The sequence below is a fragment of the Rhinolophus ferrumequinum genome, chromosome 2, assembly GCF_004115265.2.
Source record: "Rhinolophus ferrumequinum isolate MPI-CBG mRhiFer1 chromosome 2, mRhiFer1_v1.p, whole genome shotgun sequence".
In the NCBI taxonomy this organism is placed as follows: Eukaryota; Metazoa; Chordata; class Mammalia; order Chiroptera; family Rhinolophidae; genus Rhinolophus; species Rhinolophus ferrumequinum.
Window position 1 is genome coordinate 102,399,623 of NC_046285.1, and position 26,418 is coordinate 102,426,040.

Consider the following 26,418-nt stretch of genomic DNA (forward strand, 5'->3'; position numbering starts at 1 on the left):
AACTTAGTCTTTTTAATCGCCTGAATAGTGACAGTGAAAACCAGCCCATTTTCCTTGGCTGCTGCAGAAGACACCCAGCAATCCAGTGGCTTGAAGGCGAGCCCATTTCTTCTGAGAACAACACAGGGCAGGAGGTGAGACGTGCTGGTCACACACTGGTCGAGGATGCGATGCAGTGCTGTTCCTGGCCTGGCCCCCAGGGGCCCACGTCCTCCTGGTCATATGACCACACCTAGCTGCAAAGGAGTCTGAAAGAAGTCCCTAGCCAGGCAGGCATGGGTCCATGGCAATACAAGCCTGTTTCTGAACAAGAAGGGGGAGTGAGAGGGATTATGGGAGAGCTCGGGTGACCTGCTCCAGCCCCAAACACAGCTGACGTGTGGGGGCAATCTCGGCCTCAATGTTTTTAAAAGGTGCGTCAGACTCAGACTCCAATGGGGAAGGCAGAAACGCTGTCAGGGTGCCACCTCCCCACCCCCCACCAGCTACCAGAATAGGCGGGCGTGGGGCAGGGACTCTGGACAAATTCAACCCTGGTACTTTCACTTTTTTCAACATTTATTTTTGACTTCCTTCTTCACCTTTACTCTGGAACTCACACCACAGCTGAGAACTAGAGCTGAGCCCCATTTCTGCTGCACCTGTGATAGGCAAAATGTGTTCCTGCCTAAATGGGCATTTCCAAAATAACATGTTTTAGATTCATGGTTCAGACTCTTTCCTCCACCTCCATTTGCTCTAATGGGAGAATCTGACAATGCTGAGCCTCCGACAGCGGACACCCCCAGCTCCAGCCAGCCGCGGCAGCAGCGGGACAACTGCTGTCCAGGACACCCACACATCTGAGTTTCCCTTAACAACCAACACTGGAGGTGTCTGGCCAAGAAGCGGAAGGGAACAGCCAGCCTGAGGCTCTTGCCTGAGCCCCTTGGGGTTGAAGGAAATGATAACGGCCGCTGGGCTGTTGGTAGCTCTTCAGGTAATAATCACTCCCTATGGCGAGTACTCACATCATATTTATATCTATAAAATGGGTTTACTAAAGAAATTACGGAGCAGTACACATCCCAAACCATTTCTCAAAATTCTCACTGAGCTTTTATATTAAAAGTGATTTCTACCTTTGAAACTTCCCAGAAAGTATGACCTCTGTGGCTGCTGCTTTAAGCACATCATCAAAGACACGCCATTATTTATTTCATGTGAGCATAAAAGGAGGTTCATAAACCAGAAATGGATTCTGTGGGAACCACGCTTTAAATGACTCAGAAGTTGTGCCACTTTCCCTGGTGAACAGACAGGGTCACTTGCCCTCAGCCTCACACGTCACCAGATGCTGACCTGGGACGATGGTGGCACAGCCGGGGCTGTCAGCCTGAGCCCGCCTTGCTGGAGCCTGCCCAGGCAGGGAAAACCAGGTGGCGTGCAAACACAGGACTTATTTCTGAGGCCTTTTAATTGTGGACCGACAGAGACAATTGGGAGGATTGGGAGAAGAAATGGGTTGTAACAGGCTCACCACGAACCACAAAGGGGGACCAAAGACAAAACGGCTTCAGGCCCAGAACCTCTGGCTTGAACACAGGGCCCTCAGGTGGGTCGGAGGGAGGCGAGCTTCACTCAGCCCAGGGCACTGTCCCGGCACCACCAGGTCTTCACCTACTGCCCAGGCACAGGCCTCTTGCCACTCTGAACCCACCCAGGCATGCATTTTCATGTATTCTGGGAACACGGCAGCAGGCGACTTTACACCACAGCGTGAGACTTCAGAAACACTCCCGCACCAGCCGTTGTCACTAAGTCCCCTCCTATGGGAGCAAGGAACACTTTTCCAGTTCCCTACAAGTTGTAAAGTTATCGTGCAAAATGTTGGTAAAGAACTACAGAACAGACTGGAAAAAAATGCTACATGTTTCCAGTGGAGACTGCTTTGCACTCCTCCTTGGAGGGTGTCTGCAAACGTCTGCATAACCAAGGAGCACGCCTGTGGCCCACGCCTGTCGCCGTCCGGCAGTCACTCTCCTGGCGGGGGGCCCGGCCACATCCATTAGCCAAGCAAGGAGGGCTTCCTGTGTCCCCAGGACCCCACTTTCCAGCAAAGCTCAAACTGCCATTACAACTGTCTGCTGCCCCTACAAAGCAGCAGGCAAGTCAGGAATCATAGGGGATTCTGTCTTTTGGGAAGTGATCTTGCCAATAACATTAAAAATCCTGATGAATTTCAAAGGAAAGGTCTGACTAGAGGTGCCCACTGGGAGCAGAAGCCTCAAGGAAATGAGGAAGCAGTGATCCATTCTCTGACACAGGCATTAAGAAAACCGTCTGTGCTTCTGCTCCTGCTCCGTGGAGGTAGTCCCGGCTGCGTCTCCACCCGGCGCCCGTGGGTCTATGCTCCCTCCTGCCGGCTACATCCTGCAGAGCTTCAGCGGGAAGTTCTCCGTGATGAGGTGGTCGCCATGGAGGAGCACAACGATATTAACCTCAAATTCTGAGAAGAGAAAGGACAGGCTTTATGCTCACCTGTCCTGAGCAGTGGGAACCAAATGCCAACCCCACTGCGGGCCCAGCAAGCTCTGAGCCGTGAGAGAGCCCGGGGACCACGGGAGTTTCTGCACTCATGTGGTACGTCCGTCACCCTAAGCTTCCAGGAGCACCGTGAAGATGGCTCCACTGCCGCCTGAGGCCTGTGGTGCACTTACTTTTGTCTGCTCACCTCGGCACAGTCAGGCATCAGCTTCCCAACCACTTTCCTTGTCTTTTGTCTTTACTAGAGAGAATCTTCTAAAATCCTTTCAGTTCACTTACACTCTTGTGCTTTATTTTTACCTTAACAGAATAGCAGACTCCAAACTGGCCTGCAGCTGTTTGGGGACATGGATCCCCTCCCCACGTGAGGAACAATGTTCAGAAAAGCTTTCCGTGTAACTGTTGTTCCTTTGGATATTGTTAATTTATCTGAAACACCTGTTCAAACATTCGTCTTTGCCCTTTCAGCAAACAGGAGTCTTTCTCATCAGCTCTTTAGCTGCTACAGGTGAGCCTTGCTGACAGCAGAAGGGGTGCGTGAGGAGGGGGCTCCTTGAGAAAAGCCCTCCCTCCCCAGCTCGTGTGAAGGGGGAGGCAGGAAGGGCCTGCGTGGGGCAGAGAAGTGAGGTGGGCTGAGGGGAGATGGCCCCGGCCGCCCCGCAGAACCTCAGCTATGGCAGGGGTTTGGGGTCACCTGTCCAGGGCCCCAGCGGAGCCTGGATTCCCGAGGGCAGTGTCCCGTGTGTGGCTGCTCACCTTCCACAAGCATCATCCACAACGAGCCACACACCAGCAGTGGCATCTCACTTCTTCCCTGACTTGGGAATAGTCACAGCACGAGAATGTCCCCTTCCTCTCCCCACCCACTTGCACCATCCCTCCGGCCACCTGCTGTCCTCCCAGAGCGGCACAGTGTGACTGGAGTGGACGGGACAGTGAGGATGCCTGTGCACATGCTAGGCCCGTGTCAGGGAGCCGGCACTGGCTTTCGTCATGGCAGAGGGCACGCAGAAGAGCAGCTGCCGTCCCGCCCAGGCCCCTAAACTCTGGGTGGGTTCCCGTGGGAAGACGGTCTCAGGCCCGACCGTGTATGTGAAGTCACTTGTGGTCAGCACTCACAAAGGGAAGGTGGCATGCGGGGTCTCTGGTCCCGCTCCCCGCACAAGAACGCAGGACATGGTGAGGCCAAAACGGAACACCCACGGAGCCACAGATAGGGGAGTCACACCACTATGTTCTCGCTGGCGGCTGGGTTGGAGACACAGGAAGCAGGAGCCACACGATGCGCAATCCGTCGTCTGCTTCTCTGCCAACCAACCAACCCCTTACTAACTGCAATCCGCTTGCTAACTGTTCCTGCTAGCCACAATCCGCAGCCCACTTCTCTGCCAACCAACCAACCCCCTAGCGTTGCCATGGCAATCATACTAGTGGCCAATGGCTAACCGGTAACAGCAGATGGCCACCCAGCCACAGTGGATGGCCATCTACTACCCGAGCCAGCACCTTTCCACGTGAGGCCGAGAGCCTGGAAACTGCTCTCTGGGACTCTGTCCCCACAGAAGGGGCATGCCCACATGCAGCTCCTAACAAGGGATGCGGGGCTCCCTCCCAGCTCCCCTGAGACTTGGCGCCTGATCTCGGCCGGCCATGCGGAGAGCAACGCCAGGGCCTCCGAGAGGCTGCAGGCACAGACAGTGCTCACACGCCTCTTCTTCGCTGTGGGGACGCCCTAACTAACAGCGGCTGTCATTTTGCAAGCCCAACATCAGGCGTGAGGACAAGAACATTACTGAAACCTTGGCTGGTGGGCTGAGGGCATTATTTACTTGAAAGAATCGGAGGCACCGCATTAAATGTTACATGGACACTTTGTAAACCGGGCAGAAATAACACGCAAAACATTTATGTGCTTAATGAATAGCACGGCAGAAGAAATAATTTTGGGGACCTTGTTGAAGTTTATGTAGGAAAATGAAATTGAGAGAAGTTCCTCTTCCTTAATGTAGAATCAGAGCATTCTGAAGTCAACAAATACTGTTTCCCTGAAAATAAGACCTACCCAGACAATCAGCTCTAATGAGTCTTTTAGAGCAAACATTAATATAAGACCCGGAATTACATTATACTATACTATACTATATTATATTAGATCCAGTCTTATATTATAGTAAAATAAGACCGAGTATTATATTAATTTTTGCGCCAAAAGACACATTAGAGCTGATGGTCTGGCTAGGTCTTATTTTTGGGGAAACACGGTAGCACCTCAGACCACCGTGTGCAGTGTGCCGGGGACCACGCGCTGGTGGCCACGGGAGCATCTCCTATGGAACCGTGGGCGGGTGGAACCCGCAGCTGAGGGCAGCCCCTGTGCACTCCAGGCCCCTAGTGTCTTTGGAGTCTGTACTGTGGGCATATACTACCTACCCCATAATAATCACACACGTTTCTGCAGAAAAATCGTGGACCTTGGCTTGGGTCAAGTTTGACCCGCCGTCGTCTGGCAGCACACTTCGCTATCCTTTACGTGCCGGGCAAACATTAGGTCTGCTGTCCTCTCTGCCACTGACACGGTGTCCTGCCCCCAGTGCTGTCAGTGTAGGTTCAGCTGAAGCACTCGACAGGCTCCACAGATGCTCGGCTGTGCCGCTAACCCACAGGCGGCTGGGCTCCAGGGCTCACACCCGCACGGAGGCCCCAAAGGCCCAGGCAGCACCCAGGAGTCAGTGGCAGATGTAAAAACCCTTCCTCTCTTTAAATAACAGCACACGCTCCACTTTGGTGATGAAACTGTACTGACTTAACTTTAAAATTACATTGTTTGGAATGGTTTAAAGTAAAACCACGGTCTAATGAAAACAACAAAGATTCTCACTGGACTAAAAATAACACACCTTGAAGGAGTTAGAGGGAATATGACATTAATAAAACAGACTGCCCTAGAGACTGAGTTCCCATTTCTCAGGGAAGCAGGCCTGACAGCAGAAGCAGTTACCCAAACCACTGCCACACCTATTTACCAAGGAGCCTCGGGCGTGTCGCCAAGGTTGTCCCCGAAATACCCAGGCTGCGCAATGGTTAACGTTCACACGGGGTTGTCACATATTTTGGGTCTCTGTCAAATGCCAGCCTGTCAGGGGCACCGACCTGGCCTCCCATGCACAGCGCTGGCTCGTCCCTTGCTTTGTCAGTTTCCTTCACAGAGCTTATGGTCGCCTACCCTAGGTCACACTGACATGGTAACTGCCACCTCCCTGGGTGACAATGAAAGTTCCTTGAGAGCTGAGACTGCACATTATACAGCCTCTGCCCCGACTTCTCAGGAGCTTTCCCTGAGTGACTGCTGAAGGAAGAGTGCACTGAGCTGTACCTGGCCCCAGCAGACAGGTGTGTCTGTTCCTTTCTGTGGGCCACGCCCTCTCCAGCAGAGCCACGCCCTCCCCAGGGGAGCCCCACTGGGCCCTGCAGGCTGAGAGCCAGCGCACTTACCCACTTTGAAGTTGGTGGTCTCCAGCGTAGGGCAGGTGAACAGCCGGGGGAAGACCATGTATATGGGCACCGAGAGGCTCCGACAAACATCCCCATCGGCGATCTGAATATTCTGAATCTCTGTGGCATCGCGGGCATACCCTTCTGCACACCCTGGAAAAGAAAGAGAGCGAGTGGTCACAAAACAGCGAATGTCCAAACAAGCTGGTCAGCAGACGCTTCGTGATATGACCGTCAGCTGCGACGCACACACCCACTTCTCCCGTTTGTTCTGCAGGATCCTTGAGAGTTCCCTGCCCTCCATTTGTCACTGTCCTCAGGCACACGTTTAGGGGAACCCACCGGCGTGCTCTCATGCTGCTGCCGCCCCAGCCCGCACAGGGCCCCTACCACAGGTCTCCACGCGGACCAGCTGCAGCTCTATGCTTTTGATGGCGGCCTCCGAGCTCTCCACCACCAGCTCTCCCGTTAGTGGCTGTGTGATAACACAGTTGGTCGAGTTGAGATGTCCTCTAATGAGAAATTTGGGGAGCAAGACTCTCTGAAAGAAAACAAAAACAAAAACATCAGGACTGCAAGGTGCCAGAGGAATCTGTTCGGTAGTCACTTTGGTACAAATAAAAACTGAAAACAAAGTTGGATAAGTTTTATAAACGCTCCTGGCACCCTGTTTTACAACATCGAGGAGAAGGTGCAATAGTACTTAAGTCTTCTATCAACTTAATTAGCAGACTGAAATTCCAAGCACTCTCTAGAGATATACCGTCCCCAATGCTGTCCGGACAGAATCGGGGGATGTCTCAGAATCATCCTAACTGCCCAGATCACACTGGAAAGCGCTTTCTTACCAAGGAAATGACATAAAAATGTCTGAGGAAGTACTGAAGGATAACCAGTCACCGAAAAAAGGGAGATTTTAAGAAGATAACCAAATTTAAAATGTTCCAAATAATAAAATTTTGGAAAGTCAAGACATTTACTTCAAGGAAACTTAAAGAGATCAGTGTTCTTTAATGCCTGCTATAAGCCCACGGACATTTGTGTCCCAGTTACTGAAGATACTTCAGAGTTTAGAACACCACTGTCCAACCAAGAGACAATGCAAGCCACAAATGTGAACCACGGGCGTAATTTACATTGTTCTAGTAGCCACATTTTTAAAAGTAAAAGGAAACAAGTAAAATTAACCAATATGTCCAAAATACTGTCAATTCCACATATAATAAATATTAAAAGAAATATGTGTATTTACATTCTCTTTTTCATACTGAGTCTTGACGTCCAAACCTTACACTACAGCTCATCTCAGTTCAGATCAGCCTCATCTCAAGTGTCAGAGGTCACACGTGACTGGTGGCCAGCCTACCGGACAGCTAGGGGGCTCTGTATCTAGTGGCCCCGAGGGCAGAGAGCTCTAAAAAACTCTTGATTCAAAACAGAGTTCTAAAAATAACTAGAAGTAGAAGAAGCTCTTTGTTTAGAAAAATAAGAAGCAGTAGCAGTCCACATTAAAACTCTTTTAGGCAACTGAAGAAAAAAGCAAACTCTCAATGTCCAGCTAAAGATACTCGCTACATATCACCTCTCCTCCCACTGACGTGATGTTAACACATACAAATACAAACCACGCTATCCTAGCAGAGCTTCGGGGAATGCCACCCAGAGGCCACTGCAGTGAAGCAGTTCTGTGCGACTCAAGTGGATGGAGAGTGACGCTCACAAGGGTTAAGGGGACTGCATCCCCCAGCTGGCAGGGAGCTCTGGGAGCCAGCGTTCCCAGCAGGCCCTGGGCACAGCACCTATGAGATCAGACATGGGGGCCCAGGGAAGGGACAGTTGGAGGGCACTCGCAGGTAATGTGTCAGAGGGTGGTGAAACTGGCTGTGTGGCCTCTGGAGTTAGCGCTTGCCCCAGGCTGGCACTGTAGCTTCCCTCAATGGGGACTTCCCACCAAGGAGACTCCCAAAGGCTGAGGCAGGGCGAGTGTCCCAAGTCATTTATGGCCCCAGCACAGGAGCCCCAAACCCAGAGGACAAGTTACCTGCACACCCTAAAGGAAAGCCCAGAGGGTCAGATGCCACCTCCCCAGGACAACACCAGAAGCAAAGGTCCTCTGGTCAGAGTGTGTGTTTACAATCAGAAGAACCGACTGGCATTTGGACTAAGGATAGAGAGTCTAGTGAACAAGACCATACATTTTAGATCCTCATTTATAAATATAAACTGACGACCAAGAATCAACAAACATTTGAGAAAAAAGCAAGAAAAAGAGGCACACACTCTATAAACCAACCCCCCAAGAAACAGCATCAATATAGGAGACAGAGACGAAGGACACTGCATCTGTAATAGAACACGGGGCTATCCTGAAAAAGGAACCGAGCTTAGAAATGAATCACATTGTTGTTGAATAAACATTTCGATAGAAGAGCTAAATACTAACTGAAGAGCAAATCAGTGAGCTGGAAGTCTGAGCCAAGGGTTTCTCGTATGGTGCATCTAAGAAATGACAGAGAAGTTCACAGGGCCGAAGGAAGGTTCAGTCTTCAGAATGAAAGAGGCCACCAAATTCCAGGCAGTGACTAAAAGAAGAGTCAAACCTGGGCAAGTGCTTTGAAATTTTAGAGCATTGTGGATGGGGAAATGTTGGATAGTTTTTGGGGGGTGGCGGGGTAAGAGAGGGGGAGAAGAAACAGATCAGCTCACACAAATGTGAGAATCAGATTGTCATCAGTATCCTAGGCACTAGCAAACCAGGAAGCTAGTTTTCAAAGTTCTAAGGGCAAATTATATTAGAGCTAGAATTTTCTACCTAGACTAGGATTCATGAGTGAGAGCAAAGTAAGATATTTTTCAGATACATAAGGATTTAAGTTTACTCCTCACCCTTTCTGAAAGAATGACTCTAGGATATATTCCAGCTAAACAAAAAATAAATTGAAGAAAGAAGAAAACACAAGTGAGAATAGTGAGCAGTGACCGTGGTAAAACTTAACAGTTAAGGCAAAAATAAATAATGTGACTGTGGTATCTTAGGCAACTATTAAGAAATGGTTTCTAAGCCACTAAACGCTTAACACTGAGTAAAATAAAACTGATGACAAGCTGAACTTCAATTTCAGACAATTTCAACAAGAAATATAAACTTGTTCTAAAACGTAAGATACAATGGGGCTAAGTGGGACACTAGTAGGTAATGTTCTGGCTGAACAATGGAGGCTGGGGGAGAAGCAGGGCAGGGGGAGGTCTCAGCAGCACAAGTCCGGGCCCATCTCTACCCACCTGTGTTCCCTACTTGCTTCCAATCAAGGTTCAAATTCCCGTGGGAGAAAAATCTTACTGGCCCATTGGGGTTATGGGCTGTCCAGAAACTGCAAAAGGCAGATGGTAAATGGACTTTCGGAAAGGCTGCCTCCCATACAGCCCTGCCCCAGCTGTGGCTCCTGAGGGATGAGGCCACGGTCACTCGTGTGCCCCAGTCCTCCCACAAGGTCACTCGTGTGCCCCAGTCCTCCCACAAGGTCACTCATGTGCCCCAGTCTTCCCACAAGGTCACTCGTGTGCCCCAGTCCTCCCACAAGGTCACTCGTGTGCCCCAGTCCTCCCACAAGGTCACTGGTGTGCCCCAGTCCTCCCACAAGATCACTCGTGTGCCCCAGTCCTCCCAAACTTTATTTTAACCGACTCTGACCAGTGAGGTCCAGACACAGAATGCAAGCAAGGAAGAAAAGCCACATCCAGGTGGCCAAGCACAGGCGGTGGCTAGCAAAGAGAAATAAAGGGGGTGCGGCCACCACTACAGTGGGGACTGGGGCAGGGAAGAGGGTCTCTGACCACAGTGCTATAAAACCGGGAGAAGATAAAAAAATCTAAGTAGTTACTGAGTTTAAAAAGAAATCAAAGTGGAAAACACAGATTATTTTGGGTACGACAATAATGTGGAATTTCCTTTTGATACCCAAACACAGAACAATCAGGCAACAGTCCATCATGGGATCCAGTTACTAAGAAAATATCCCTGGCATTCGGTGTAGGGTACACGTTACCTCTTTGACATTCTGCAAGGTTTCAGGTGTAATAGTGAAGTCCACGGGACTCGGAGTCAGTTTCCCCTTCTGAGGCTAAAACAGGAGGTAAAACCAAAGTCAGTCACTTGAGGTGAGGGTTCAGAGGTCAAACTTCTTCCCTTTTCAGAGAAACAAAGGGCAGCATAATGAACCAGAAAGAATGTGGTACTAAAAGGCAGGACACTTGGGTTCTAAACACAGTTCTGCCGGAAAACACTCTTGTGTTCTCCCATGACTCAGTTTCCTCATCTGTAAAGTGAGGGGATAAACTTCTTAATCTCTAAGATCCCTTTCAGGGCCAGAATTTGAAAATTAGACTTAAGAAACAGAGTAGGATTACTGGGAGATATTTTCAACTTCTCTCTAACAGCTAACACCGGGGTATCTGCACTGTGCCACTCAACAGACACGACGACCTCGTGGGGTGCCATTACTGTCACTGGTCCCACTTCACGGGTGAGGACAGCGAAGAAGGGAGAGCTTCAATGGTTTGCTCAATCAAGTGGCAGGGCCGAGATGCAGACCCGGGCAGTCTGCCTCCAGCACCCATGCTGTCACCCACTCAGTCATACACCTGTCTACCTAGAAGAATCGCTCCTGTAAAATAACTGTAAGTGTTACCGTGATTAATGAACAGAGATCACCTCCACGTTACAGAGCTGAAGGACCCATCAATGCAGCCAGGACCCCAACGCCAGTGACTCCCCGAGCGGCAGGAGAGCATGTGCAGAAAGGCTCTGGCCAATTGGCCATGTCTACTCATTTACCAAAAGCTCATTCAATCTTCTTCTAGGGAATAGTCCTCTTTTTATTAATAGGTTCATGACCATATTCTTTAGCGAATGTATTCTTCCTCACAGAACAGAAAGGAATATTTAACTTGTCAACACAGTGTGCTTTGGCCTTCTCATGAAATAGCTACAGAGAATACAATTCTCGAAGGTGGCCTGTTGATCCACGGCCGCGGGCAGGCAGAGGCCCGACCTCTGTGCCAGGGCCGCCAGCCCTCAGGGCCCTGGGGGAGGGCTCTGCAGTCACGAGCTGACCTCGCTCTGGGCAGGGTGCTTATTTGGGCTCATTCTTCCAAAAGTTGGAGGCTCTTTTTATTCAGGACATAAGAAGGTATGTGAAAATACCTGAAAGGAATTTTTCAAGAACACTGTGTTACTGCAAAATATTAGCAGTGGTTATGTGGCCTCATCCCTCGGGAGAGCTGGGGCAGCCTTTCAGAAAGGCCATTTACCATCTTTGCCTTCTTTTTTAGGAAATAATCTATATTTTAAAAAATTTTCTTTTGCTTCAATTTGAAGACACTTGATGAAAAAAAGGGAAAATATCCATCTAAATAATGTAATTTCCATAAAGAAGTATTTTAACATTTTACACAAATTTATGTAACGTGTTTTATCAATAAAAAGGGCACTTAAAAACTGTGATTATTAAAAATATATAAAGAGGGAAACAACAAATGTTGGAGCTCCTAAAAAGTCACAAAAATGATGCCCATAAAGGATAGCAGTGATTTTGCCCGTCTTACGCATGAGAGATTTGTCTTACATTTTTACTTAATCACCACTAAGGTACCCGTGGACATTTCATAATAGTGTTAAAGAAATGCAATTGCAAATTTCCACAAAAATTAACCTGCAACACGAGGTGGCTGTGGAAAAGCCCCCGTTTATTGAGGCTCGTGGTGAAGACTTGCAGGAGGCCCTCAGGGCCACAGTTCCGGGTCAGCCCGGGTGGGTGCCTGGCTGCAGCCCAAGTGGGTGCTGTGTGTGCCCTGGTACCGCAGCCAGCCACCACGTCCGGGCGCCACTGTTTGTGCCTCCAGGAGCTCCCACTGGCTGACTCCTGTCCGTGAGCTGCTGGGAATCAAACTGAAGCCGGATGTGCCCCAGACTGAGTCTAGGACTCAGCTCAAGGAGGGAATCAGACAACTACAGACCCAGGAAAGGGGGGGCCGGACCAGCCTGGAACCAGCGTGAGCACAGGGCAGGGAAGGCCCTGGGATGGCAGCCGCTGGGAGCTGCTGGGAGACGGGACCTGGCGAGGCCTGACACACGCAGGAGAATCCAGGGTTGTGGGCAGGAGCGTCTGCCACCATGTGTCACACTGAGGGCAGGCGCTGCCAGTCACTGCTAGCTTCTGCATGATGACCAAGGAATAGCACCAGTTGGGGTGCAGAGGACCCCCGCCACCCACCCGCTGAAAATTCATGTGGAGTCGCCCGGTTGGGGGGTGAGGGGAAATCCAATTCCCTAAGTTGACCCGTGAAAGGAACTTTTTAAGAACACTGTGTCACTGCAAAATATTAGCAGTGGCTGTTAGGAGAGGCCCCGAGTGCGTGCGCTGTCTGCCAAGAATGTAAGGCCTGAGCATTCCTGCCCCAGGCGGCCGTCTCTGAGCTGCTTGCCGTGGCAGCCCTGAGGCACCCCTCCCGGATGAAAGGCAAGCTTGCTCGCTGTTGCTAACAGAGGTGGGTCCCGGCTGCTGCTCCCAGCTGAGGCACAAACCACCTCAGGTTCGGTGTCATTGGGGCACATGGCATCGCCCCGGGGGACCCTGGGCCCAGGGGAATGACGCCCCGGCTGATGTTCATGCTGCTGGATGTGCCAAAATAAGGTCCCTCGTCTCCGACCTGGGAGCTTCGTGTCTGTGAGCAGCCATGAGAAAGTACAGGCTAACTTACGAGCTGGGGAGTAGGGTGAAATCTCACAGAGGGGTCCTATTATTTAGCTCCAGAGCCCCCGAGATAGCTTACGGCAGAGTGAACGATGAATTCGCAGGTCTTTGTTAAGTCCTTGGCCAACAGAGACCGTTTCATGTCACAGCGCAGGGTGTACTAGACGGAAAAGTTGGAGAAGAAAACATCGTTTTAGTGATTTGCTTTCACCTTGGAATTACATTCAAAGAGACAAGTCAATATCTTAGGGAAACTTGTTCAATTAATGTGATATATGAAATTAATATACATAACATAGGGAGTTAATGCTCAAAATAAAGGCATTCCTATAAAAAACAGAGCACACTGTAAAGTTACTCCCCGGCCTAGTCCCACAGCCATCCCGTAGCTGGACCCATGGACTGTGGGTGCAGAGTCTTACCTGTCACTCAAAGACCAGAGTGACAGAGCAGAAGGGGCCTGCACTGAGATGCAGAAGTGCATATCCACTTACTGTGTGAGCCCAGACAAATGACACAACGTCTCTGAGCTTCAGCTTCCTGCTCTGTGCCATGGGGACACTACCACCCACCTCCAGCGAGGACAAAATGAGGTCATGTGTGACGAGTACTCAGTTCAGGGCCTGGCACACAGCAGCTCTCGGTAAATGGCAGCTATTTTGTCGTAAGGGTGGAAACCATGCAGCAAGGACTGGAAGCCCCTGGCACAGCGTCCAGCACTTCACAGGCCGACCTGGGGCAAGCGGGTGGCTCTCTGCTTGCTCGCTCTCCCTCGCTGAGAGCTCTGCGGGCGTCTGCTTTGCTGAAGACAAGTCATGTAGGAACCACGGTCAGAGCCCCAGGACTCTGGAGCGTCTTAACACTAGCGCTTTACCTTTTAACCTTAAGGAGGAATAAATGGAGTCTTTTTTGATTTTTTCTTTTGGAAAATGCAAAACTATACAGAAGTAAAGAGAAGAGTAAAACCAAGCCCCACAAATCCATCAGCGTCCAGAGTGGTCGGCTCATGGCTCATCTTACTTCCCTCTTCTTCCTCTCAGCCCTCCCCTGGCTGCCAACACACAGGTGTATCCTGCGTGCAAACAAAGGCGACAGGAAAGGAGTGGAGCGTCACAATTGATCTTAACGTAGCCATATCCAATTTCTCTGCTGTCCTGTGCTGTTTTTCTGGACTGGCCACTGTTGGTGCGCCTGCTGCGAGCGGGGCCCTGTTCTCCCGAGGGGCAGGCCCACCGTGAGGGGCCACTGAGCTGAAGGCGCTGCGACCTGGGACTGCTGCCCAACCCTATCCGTGGGCTGAGACTAGGGACAAAGGGCTACCGCATGGTCACTGTCTTAATCAGCATTGAAAAACAAATCACACACACTATGTTTAATAAAGTTAGATGTTATCTTCATCATCCAGGAAAAACTTTAGAATTAAGTTAAAAATGACTTGTAGAACTGGGATTGTATGCAGAGTTGACTCAAAAAGCTACAGGACTGGGAACGACCTCTCCACGTTAAAGAAGAAGTTACTAATTTAAAGTGCTACTGGGAGATTAAAACATTTTTAAAAAAAGACTCATCCCTTGTCTGCAAGGATCTTTTTTATTTTTTTGAATTTTATTTACTTGTTTTTAGTTGTATAATAGTTTATATATATATAATAAATAGAATCTCCTTCTATTTAGACAAATCATTCAGCAATACACCATCTTATAGATTTCTCATGCGATTGAACAACTGTTCTTGATTATCTTCTAAATGTCAGGCACTGTGTTAAGTGCTAGGGATACAAAGGGAAAAGAGATTTTCTTTATGTATATATTCTATATTGAGATTTCAGTCTGGTATCCCAACCAGACAAGCTCAGTGAGGGCTGGTACCCTATACATACGTATATGTGTGTGTGTCTGTATGTGTGTATATATATATATATATATATATATATATATATATATATGTGCATGTCTGTCTGTATAACACTGTATAACATACATATGTGTGCACATGTCTGTATATAGGTATATATTACTATATATGCATGGATAACATGTATGCACGCATGCCTGCACATGTGTGTATCATCTCCTCCTGTGTATCCCACATGCTGTCTAGAACGGGTAATACGTATTTGATCTAGTTCTTTTCCCAGCTGGAACTTCCCCTCATTTTCAGGTTCAGGGGTTTGGCGGGGGCTGACCTCTCACGACCCCATCTGGGGGCAGAAGTGACCGGTAGGCAAGGACTGCTGCTGGGATTATGGGAAGGAATTCTTTCTGCCAGGGTTGCCAGCCCAGTAGACTGTGAGCCTGCAGCCACTCGTTGGCAGCCAGTTTTTCCATGGCAAGGCAAGTGCCTGCCTGAGAATGGGGCCTGCACAGAAAGCTGAGCTGGAGGCAGGCCTGGCACCTGGCCTGGCCTACACACAGCCTGGAAATGCTAGTTCTGTGATCTAATATCCCTTATTTTTGCGAAGTCAGTTTGAGTTGGAGTTCTATAATTTGCAAATGAAAGGGTACGAATAACAGGCATCAACTTTTAGTCACTAAATGTTTTTTAAGTGTGAAAGCAATAATTAATATAAGTGGTGATAAGTGAGGAGAAAACACTGATGTTATGTTCTAGGAACTGTGTTACGTTCTTTTAGATGTACTATCTCAATTCTAACAATACAAATATAAGGACTGTCAGGGTCATATAAGGATAGTCACCATGAATTCATTTATTCGGTCATGCAGCAGATACATACTTGGCACATTGCTGTGCCGGGCATGGTGCTAACTAAGCACTTCACACCAACACCTCATTAACCCCCTCAGAGAGGTCAGAGAAGGCTGCTGGTGCCACAGAGCGGGGATCGGAATTTACACCTGCCTGTTGCCAAAGCCCACACTCTGGATCCTTACGCAGGACTGTAATTTAAGCTCAGGTGTGTCTAATGCAAAGCCCTGGATCTTTTCACTTTATCGCGATCTCTCCCAGTTACTAAGGAGTGACCCAGGCGGTATGAGCTCCGGGAGGTAAGAGGGCGTCAGGATGATCAGACGCGAGCAGGGCGCCAAAAGGAGGTGCAAGATTTGGTGTTTTCCGACTGTCGGTAAACATGTCAATGAGAATGAAGGAAGAAGACACTTGTCCATAGATTTAAACTGGATGCCTAGAAAGGGTATTTTTAACTGTGAAGAAGGATGACTAGCATCTCTATAAAGTAATTCTGAATACAGTTTCGGCAGTCAGGTTGGTTCTGCTATATTTGTGTTATAGTATAAAACCTTGCTAGTATGGCCACAAGAGATCCTTGTATGCACTACCTAATAATAAAGACGAGAAAGGAACGCAATGTGACTGAGAAGAATGAGAGCATATACCTTCAAAGCCCCACCCTCCCACGGTCAGGAAGGAGCAAGTAACCCAGCCCTGCAAGCTGGGGCATTAGATACTGGCTACATTTTAAATCCTTTATTCTGTCTTACAATTTTTACTCTTTTTACACTATGTTACTATAACACAATTCAAATTGTAAGTGTAAAATTTCTTTGTGCCTATATAATTTGAGAAAATGTTATTCGGGTAGAACAATGACCCTTTTCCATCCAAAGCAATGCACTCGTGACTCTTCAGAGTAAGTTAGTGAGCAATGGGTATAAAGAATGCTGACGCTCTGTGACCATACCCTGAGGCCACGATGTGTGACCACAGTAGTCACACTTGCTGGGTGGCATGGCCTCTCCTGTAAAACATGGAGGCTGGAAAAAGACCTGTGTAGAAACTGAATGAATGAATGAATGAATTGATGAATGAAAAAGATTCAAAAAACCATAATTCTACTTCTCTCAAGAAGTGTATTTCCCCAAAGAAGCAATCACAAATTTGAATATGAATTGGTAATTAAATGCTATTTGAGAATTTTTGTTCACTCTGATAGGTGTACAAATGTTAACTGTAGTTATGAAAGAAGGAGAATGCCCCTATTTTTTTGGAGATGTATATAATGAACTATTTTGAGATGAAGTGTCAACTAACTCTGAAATGACTCAGAAAAAATAAATACAGATAAAAAAAGATGGAAAAATTCTAATAAATGTTGATTCTAGGTGATAAGTATAAGGGTGATAAGCTCTTAAAAATCTGAGGTTAAGAAGAAATCTCTTGGGCCGGCCCGGTGGCTCATGCGGTTGGAGCTCCGTGTTCCTAACTCTGAAGGCTGCCGGTTCGATTCCCACATGGGCCAGTGGGCTGTCTACCACAAGGTTGCCGGTTCAACTCCTCGAGTCCCGCAAGGGATGGTGGGCAGCACCCCCTGCAACTAAGTGCTGAGGCACCTTGAGCTGCGTTGCTGCTGAGCTCCTGGATGGCTCAATTGGTTGGAGCGCATCCTCTCAACCACAAGGTTGCCGGTTTGACTCCCGCCAAGGGATGGTGGGCTGCGACCCCTGCAACTAGCAAAAACAACTGGACCTGAAGCTGAGCTGCGCCCTCCACAACTAAGATTGAAAGGACAACAACTTGAAGCTGAACGGCACCCTCCACAACTAAGGTTAAAAGAACAATTTGACTTGGAAAAAAGTCCTGGAAGTACACACTGTTCCCCAATAAAGTCCTGTTCCCCTTCCCCAATAAAATCTTAAAAAAAAAAAAAAAAGAATGAAGAAGAAAAAGAAATCTCTTCATTTTTAACAATTTGTGATAATTTGGGGAGGTTACAACAGAATTCAAAGTTGTAAGAAGTTAACCCTCAAATGGTAAGGGCTGCTGAGCAAAATAAAGGCGGGTAGTACTTGCCTTACTAAAGAATTTGTCACATGTTAACTCTCCTTTTGCATTTAAACTAGTTTCCAATTTACATAATTAGGCTGGAACACAAGTACACAGTTTTGTATGTGTATTTGTGTATCTTCCTTGGCAATATTTGGAAAAGGATGAAATTACCAATTTTATTTTACACAAATTAATCTTTTAACAAGAATGATAAACATAGGAGAAAGTGACAAGAAGTATGACCACTGAAAGTCTGATGTTATTCTATTCAGTTTCTAATGAACATATGCTTACATTATTAAATAAACAGTACTAAAGAACTACTACTGTGTGCGTAAAGCAAGTTGACGCCAATTCTGGAAAAAGAATAAAAATAGTTTTTAAAATGAAATGTTCAAGATACTTTGAGTCTTGCTAAAAAGCCATTTTTCATTTACTTTGTTTCATGGTGAAAGAACTCCCAACCCAGAAAGCTGATTGGAGGACTCACGTCTACACACCAGCCGTCTATATGGCCATGCAAGCAGCCTCTTAGGATCTAAATGTTTATCCAGTCATAACTATTACTTCCTAGGGGTTTTCCAAAGCCTTTCGTCTACATTTCGCCTGAAACAGGTGCATCAATAAAACAGGATGAGGAACGTTTTTTTCCTTCACAGAAGAAAAAAATTGCAGTAGACAACATCATACTACATGTGTTTCTTCTTGACAGATCTTTTAGGCAATTCATAAAACTCACGTACAGTTTGGTTAAGCTCTCACAAGTGTTTTGAGGATTTTTATTTTAAAACTGCTATATTTTAAGCAGGGGAATGGTCTCTACCAAGAGCAAATCATCAGCTAAAACTTAATTAGTAAATCAAAAAAATTCCTAACTTTCAACCCTCTTGCACATACGTAAAACAAAATAGTTTTGTCTCATTTAGCCAGAGGAACCACTGCAAGACTGGTCATCACAAAGGTACCTTTCTCTGTGCGGAATAAAGGAAAGGTTCTCTCTCTCTCTCTCTCTCTCTCTCTCTCTCTCTCTCTCTCTGTTTCTCTCTCTGTCTCTCTCTCTCTCTCTCTCACTGGGAGTGAGGACTCCAAGCTGCGCCTGAGACAACACTGCAAACTGTGAAAGACACCCTGGACTACAGAGGTAGACAGGAAGTCATAAATTCACTTCCCCCTCATTTACAAGGTTTGTTCAATAAAGAATACAAGCCTATGTTAAAGTAGTAGCCTTTGGGTATTAAACAAAGGGATACTTATACGTACAAAACAGGCAAGTAAGTGTGGGTACCAGAGAGAAGTGAGGGCCTATCTATGACAAACAAAAAGAGCACACTTCACAGCATCAGTGTGGCCTGAACAGAGCCCAGGAGAAACAAAGGCATATTTAAGAAGTTACAGCGTGGGTTCTCCAGGATTCCGACCAAAAACAATGGTCAGATGTAAAATGTGTCCCTCAGGGCAAAATGAGAAATCAGTATAGGCTTTTCATGGGAGAGCTCAGCAATAAACGCAGTAGTAAATTCTTAGGTCCATCTATTAACTTTCAGTGGAAGAAAGACCACGCTGTTTCCCAGAAGAAAGTTAGGAAGAACCACTGCGTGGGGCTCGGAAACTCACCTGAATGTTGACAAACACGCCATGGTATGTCTCGTACAGAACTTTGTTACCCTTCACGTGCAGAGGAAATTCAAAAGGAATTTCTGTTTTGCCACTGGGGAATTTTCCTGGCTTCACCATTTCGCTGGTGCTATTGATAATCTGGATAGGCTGTAAAGAGAAATCCACTCAGTCCACCCACATGCACTTTCACACACACCTTCCAATCACTGTGTCTCCTACTCGTCTCCTGAAGACACCGCGGCCCTGGATGCCACCCTCCTGGTGTCAGGCCAGTACAGTGCCGCGTCCGGAGATGAGCAGAGTCGGCTCAAGTCTGTGGCACAATGACAGCTTGTTTACAGTACTGGACACCTAGGTGTTTGGTGCACAGGAGGAAGTGAACCGCTGTCTCAGTCAACGGCCCTAACAGCCATCCCGCAGGCTCCCGTCTTCAGGACGGAGCAGCACATGTGGCACAGGAAACCAGGGCTCCTCCCACCCAGCCTGTGCTCCTCTGGGCGCCGGGCCACGCAGCCCAGACACCGGCCTCCAGTCACATAGGACCTTTCCTCCAGGGAAGATGACGGTACCAGCATTCGGCACCTGCCCAAAAGGCAGGTGTGACTCCTTCATTAGTTAGGGTGCTCTAAGCCTTGGTTTAGACTCACTCTGAGAAAACCCACAACTTTTGAAGAGAATCTCTAAGGACAAATGAAGGAAAATAAAAAATTGTGGAAAACAATTAGTCTGAATACTGTTAACAGCACTTCTTTCCTCGTAACTCTTTCCCCCTCAAAAAGGAGTTAATATGTCCTTCAGGAAAAGGAAACTGTAAATATAGAAAAACAGCTTACCTTCTGGAACACAGAACTCTACCCCAAATGACAACAAGCACGGCCCCTGCTCTATTAGCCTCTTCCCTGAGTGACAAAGCCAACAGCAGCCATGTACACGGTTACAGTAACGATTCTGTTTTGGGAAAGTGAGTGCCAGAAGCCACAGGCACACCTTCTCAGAAGAGCTCTGGGCTCTGGAATGGCTGAAATGAGTCCACTTACAGTTCTCCTAATCCTATCTAACAGGAATAACAACACGCAGGCTTTCAATAACAGGAGCTATTCAGAATCAACACATCTACTTTGTCAGTTTGATTAGTAAGTACAAAAAACATGATATACCTTGCAAAATAACACTATACTTGCAAAATAACGACAACAATAACAAAGCTAGACAGCAAGTAACCACCACCACAAACATTTCAATAATGAACTAAAGATGCAGCCTGAGCATTCTTACCTTAACTGAGTTATAGAAAGCTTCGAACACACCCACGCTCTTGGCACTGAGCTGGAGGTTCACGGTTCCCTCCACTGTCAAAGTGACGCCCTGGTGCTGGGTCGAATCCTTTCCAGAGATGACCACCACTCCTGAGAGCATTTCCTAGGAGAGGAGAGAGCCACCCATCAAATAAGCAGGTCTCTTCATTCACTGTTTATTAGCAAAGTAACTCTCCTTCGCAATCTATTCGTTCAAAGATGCACATTCATTGAGCACTTACTACAGACCAGATACCTGGAGGCCAGGGTGGAGAAGACATGGTCCCTGGGGGGGCCAGACGGCCACTGATAATTACAGGGCAGGCTGGACACACACAGATGGGGAGTGGGCAAGGAATCTCATCCCATCTCGGCTTCCAGACACATCTCCATTCCTGGCTGGGAGGTCCCAACAAACGTCTGATTTCAAGAGGGCAAAAGAGTAGGGCCGGGGGGGCAAAGTCAGACTCACAGCCACACTACACAAGACCATGGTGATGATCTCTTCAGAAGGAATGCAACGCAATTAAACCCTTTTCTTTTGGTTCTTTCTCAAGTATGCTGACTAAAATGACTACACATTTCCAAGTTCAGGCATAATTTAACACAACTTTAGCCTGGTGCCCTGTCTGCCCAGAAAGCCTCACTGGAGACATGCAGAGGTTATCAATACAACACATGAGGGCAACACAGCACTTTCACTACAGACCTCCCTCGGTCCCACCATGTAAACATCCAAGTCTCAATTCCCCTGGTTCATAAAGCATTTACTGTGTTTTCCCCAAAATAAGATCTAGCTGGACAATCAGCTCTAATGCGTCTTCCGGAGCAAAAATTAGTGTAAGACCCAGTATATTATATTATACCCGGTATTATATTATATATTATATTATATAAGACCCGGTATTATATTATTATATTATAAGACCCGGTCTTATATTATAGCAAAATAAGACCGAGTATTATATTAATTTTTGTGCCAAAAGACACATTAGAGCTGATGGTCTGGCTAGGTTTTATTTTCGGGGAAACATGGTAAGAAAGATTTCACATCGGACCATCTATTCATTTATCTAAAGATAATTACTGTGTAAGAGAATTGGACATTAACTACATTCTTCCTCAGATGGCAGTTTCTTTGTCGCCACAGAACCTAATGGTCTCAATCTGCTGTGGGGGTGGGGTGGGGTGGGGTGTGGGGGTGAGAGGAAAAGGAAGTAGAGGAGATTAAATAGCATCAACCAGAGGGGGAAAGAAGAATAAAAACAAAACATGTTTCTGAAATGACCTTCAGAAGTATAGCATGACTGCTGTCAAATGGTAGTATGATGGCAGAAAATCCTTGACAACAAAACCAAAAACAAAAAAAGAGCAACAATTTTAAATGGCCTGCAGATCAAAGCATTAAAAAAAATTCTCTCATTGGTGTTTAAATCTGTTTACCTTTTATTTCCTCTAGTCATCTAACGAAAAAACTCTTACCAAGTTCTCATGTTATATGGAATTTTGGGAGCAGGGAATAAAATATTCCGTGTCCCTTAAATTTTTGTTTTGTTTCCCGCTCTCTATCCCAAAGCCCTGAAGTCTAACTTAAAACAAACACTATCATCTCCATTTTAAGCAGTTCAAGAACTCATTTTGTTAACATAAAAAGCTCCTAAGTGAATATAAATGAAAATGCCTCTGAAATAATTTAACTTTTAATTAAAATTAATTCTATTAATTTTTGTATAGTCCAAACGAAATAGAAATTTAATTTTTTAAATTAAATTTACTGGGGTGACAATGGTTAGTAAAATTACATAGGTTTCAAGTACGCATTTCTATAATTCATCATCTATATGTCACATTGTGTGCTCACCACCCAGAGTCAGTTCTCCTTCTATCACCATATACCGGGGGTGATAAAAAAAAAATGTATACACGACTTGTATTCATCTTTTGTTATCGGTATATATTATTACAATTTTAATAGTTTTTTCCTTTCTTAAAATGTGCATACATTTTTCTGGCGCCCTCTGTATTTGACCCCCTTTACCCTCTTCTACTCTTTCCTCCCGCCCCCCCTTACCCTCTGGTAACCGTTAGTTAAACTGTCGTCTGTGTCTATGAGTTTTTGTTTCTTTGTCTTGTTCCTTTGTTGCTTTCAGTTTTATATCCCACATATGAATGAAGTCATATGGTTCTCAACTTTTCTTGACTTATTTTGCTTAGCATAATAATCTCAAGATCCATCCATGTTGTCGCAAATGGCAGTATTTCATCTTTCTTATGGCACAGTAGTATTCCATTCTGTGTATATATACATATACATATATATATATTTGTGTGTGTGTATATATATACATATACATATATATGTATATATATACACACACACAAACACACACCACATCTTTATCCAATCATCTATCGAAGGACACTTTGGTTGTTTCCATGTCTTGGCCACCATAAATAATGCTGCAAGAAACATCAGAGTACATATATCTTTATGGATAAATGTTTTCAGATTTTTTTGGGTAAATGCCCAGGAGAGGGATTGCTGGGTAATACGGTAATTCTATTCTTAATTTTTTGAGGAACCTCCATACTGTTTCCCATAGTGGCTGCACCTATCTGCATTCCCACCAAAAGTGTATGAGGGTTCCTTTCTCTCCATAGCCTCTCCAACACGTGTTATTATTTGTCTTGCTGATGATAGCCAGTCTAACAGGTATGAGGTGATATCTTATTGTGGTTTTGATTTGCATTTCCTTAATTGCTAGTGAAGCTGAGCATTTTTTCATTTATCTGTTGGCTATTTGTATGCCTTCATGGGAGAAGTGTCTGTTCAGGTCCTCTGCCCATTTTTTATTTGGATTTTTTGTTGTTGTTGTTGAGTTTTATGAGTTCCTTATATATTTTGGATATTAGACCCTTATTGGAGGTGTTGTTTGCAAATATCTTCTCCCATTTGGTTGGTTGCCTCTTTGTTTTGTTGATGGTTTCTTTTGATGTGCAGAAGCTTTTTAATTTGATATAGTCCTATTCATTTATTTTAGCTTTTACTTCCCTTGCCTTTGAGGTCAAATTCATAAAATCCTCTTTATACCCAAGGTCTGTAAATTTAGTACCTATGCTTTCTTCTATGCAGTTTATTGTTTCAGGTCTTATGTTTAGATCTTTGATCCATTTTGAGTTAATTTTGGTACATGGTGCCAGATATCAGTCTAGTTTTGTTCTTTTGCACGTGGCTTTCCAATTTTCCCAGCACCATTTATTAAAGAGGCTTTCTTTTCTCCATTGTATGTTTTTGGCTCCTTTGTCGAAAATTATCTGCCCATATTCATGTGGGTTTATTTCTGGGTTTTCCATTCTATTCCATTGGTCTGTGTCTGTTTTTCTGCCATTACCATGCTGTTTTGATTATTGTCACTTTGTTGTACAAGCTAAAGTCAGGAAGTGTGATACCTCCAGCCTTGTTCTTTTTTCTTTGGCTTGCTTTGGCTACTTGGAGTCTTTTGTGATTCCATACAAATCTGACGATTTTTTGTTCTACTTCTTTAAAAAAAACGCCATTGGGATTTTGATGGGGATTTCATTAAACCTGTATATTGTTTTGAGTAATAAGGCCATTATAACTATGCTGATTCTTCCAATCCATGACCACAGAATGACTTTCCATTTCTTTGTGCCTTCTTCAGTTTTTTTTAAAAAAGGTCTTACAGTTTTCAGTAGGTAGGTCCTTCACCTTCTTTGTTAAGTTTATTCCTAGATATTTTATTCTTTTTGTTGCAATTGCAAAAGGAATTGTTTTTTTATTTCTTTTTCTGAAATTTCATTGTTAGTATATATGAATGCTATGGATTTTCATGTTAATTTTGTACCCAGCAACTTTACTGTATTTGTTTATTGTTTCTAATAGTTTTTTTGGTGGAGTCTCAGGGTTTTCTATATAAAGAATCTTGTCATCTGCAAAAAGTGACAATTTAACTTCTTCATTCCCAATTTGGATGCCTTTTATTTCTTTCTCTTGCCTGATTGCTCTGGCTGGGACTTCCAGTACTATGTTGGATAGCAGTGGTGATGCGGGCAGCCTTGTCTTATTCCTGAATGTATAGCAAAAGGCTTCATTATCTCAGTTAGGATATTAACTGAGGGTTTGTGAGATATGGCCTTTATTACGTTAAGGTATTTTCCTTCCTTACCCATTTTATTAAGTGTTTTAATCAAAAATCGATGTTGTATCTTGTCAAATGGTTTTTCTGCATCTATTGATATAATCGTAAGATTTTTATCTTTTATTTTGTTTATGTGGTGTATCTCATTGGTCGATTTGTGTATGTTGAACCATCCTTGTGCCGCTGGGATGAAGCCCACTTGATCATGATGTGTAATCTTTTCAATGCATTGTTGTATTCAATTTGCTACAACATTGTTTAGGATTTTTGCATCTGTATTCATCAGAGATATTGGTCTGTAATTTTCTTTTTTTGTGTTATCTTTACCAGGTTTTGGTATCAGGGTAAAATGCCTATGAAATAATTTAACTTTTAATTAAAATTAATTCTATTGATATTTATATAGCCCCAATGAAATAGAAATCTAACTTTGAAAAATTTAATCCACCGGTATATTTAAAAAAATATGCTTGACTAGAATGTCCCAGAAATAAAATGAGATAAAATAATTTCATGAACTTTATCAATTAAACAACACAATAGCACTTGAGGATAGTTCTGTTTCTATTTAATCATAACATCTTCAGTTAACCTGAAGGGAACAGGATCTTGGTTGATCACTGATTGGCATATTACAGTCACGACATCAGTAGAAACTTTTCTTTACTTAATACTTTATATAAGAAGGAAAAAGCAGTGAAGTACCTTGGGAGTAAGCAGAATAAATATTTTATGACCCAAAGGACTCTTTTGTCATTCTTTGATTTTAATTAAGAAAGAATATAGTATCTTCAAAGAGGACATACAATGGCCAATAGACACTATGAAAAGATGCTCAATGTCACTAATCATCAGAGAAATGCAAATAAAAACCACAGTGAGATATCACCTCGCTCCTGTCAGAATGGCCACCATCCATAAATCAACAAATAACAAGTGCTGGCGAGGATGCAGAGAAAAAGGAATCCTTGTGAACTGTTGGTGGGACTGAAAATTGGTGTAGCCACTATGAAAAACAGTATGGAGGTTCCTCAAAAAATTAAAACTAGAACTACTTTATGATCCAGCAATTCCACTCCTGGAATTTATCCAAAGAAATCCAAAACACTAATTGAAAAAGATACATGCACCCCTATGTTTACTATAGCACTATTTACAATAGCCAAGATATATGGAAGCAACTGAAATGTCCATCAATAGACAACTGGATAAAGAAATTGTGGTACATTTATACAATGGCGTATTACTCTGCCATAATAAAGAATGAAATCGTACTATTTGCAACAACATGGATAGACCCAGAGGGTATTATGCTAAGTGACAAAAGTCAGACCAAGAAAGACAAATACCATTATTATCTCACTTATATGTGGAATCTAAAGAAGAGAATAAATGAACAAACAAAACAGAAACAGACTCATAGATACAAAAAACAAACTGATGGTTGCTCGATGAAAGGGAGATTGGGGGACTGGGTGAGAAAGGTGAAGCGATTAAGAAGTACAAATTGGTAATTACAAAATAGTCACGGGGATGTAAAGTACAGTATGGGGAATATAGTCAATAATATTGTAAAAACTATGTATTGTGTCAGATGGGTATTAAATATCAGGGAGATCACTTCATAAATTATATAAATGTCTAACCACTTACGCTGTACACCTGAAACGAATATAAAATAATATTGAATGTCAACTATAATTTGTAAAAAATCATGGGATATAAAGTACAGCATAGGGAATATAGTCAATAATATTGTAATGACTGTATAGTGTCAGATGGGTGACAGACTTGTTGGGGTTCTCACTTTGTGAGGTCTGTAAATGTCTAATC

General features: G+C 45.0%; 1 protein-coding gene across 1 annotated transcript in view; it reads right to left on the reverse strand.

Annotated features, from left to right (window-relative positions):
• Window positions 1–540: 540 nt before the first annotated feature.
• Window positions 541–26,418, reverse strand: part of VPS26C (VPS26 endosomal protein sorting factor C) — a 41,708-nt gene continuing 15,830 nt past the window's right edge. Inside the window, exons 2-8 of the mRNA XM_033128445.1 lie at window positions 20,406–20,549; window positions 19,128–19,277; window positions 12,850–12,930; window positions 10,065–10,139; window positions 6,409–6,559; window positions 6,019–6,171; window positions 541–2,488 (exon numbers count right to left, since the gene is read on the reverse strand). Of these exons, the coding sequence (XP_032984336.1) occupies window positions 2,406–2,488; window positions 6,019–6,171; window positions 6,409–6,559; window positions 10,065–10,139; window positions 12,850–12,930; window positions 19,128–19,277; window positions 20,406–20,549 (837 nt within the window). The 3' untranslated portion in view covers window positions 541–2,405. The remainder of the gene's footprint in view (window positions 2,489–6,018; window positions 6,172–6,408; window positions 6,560–10,064; window positions 10,140–12,849; window positions 12,931–19,127; window positions 19,278–20,405; window positions 20,550–26,418) is intronic.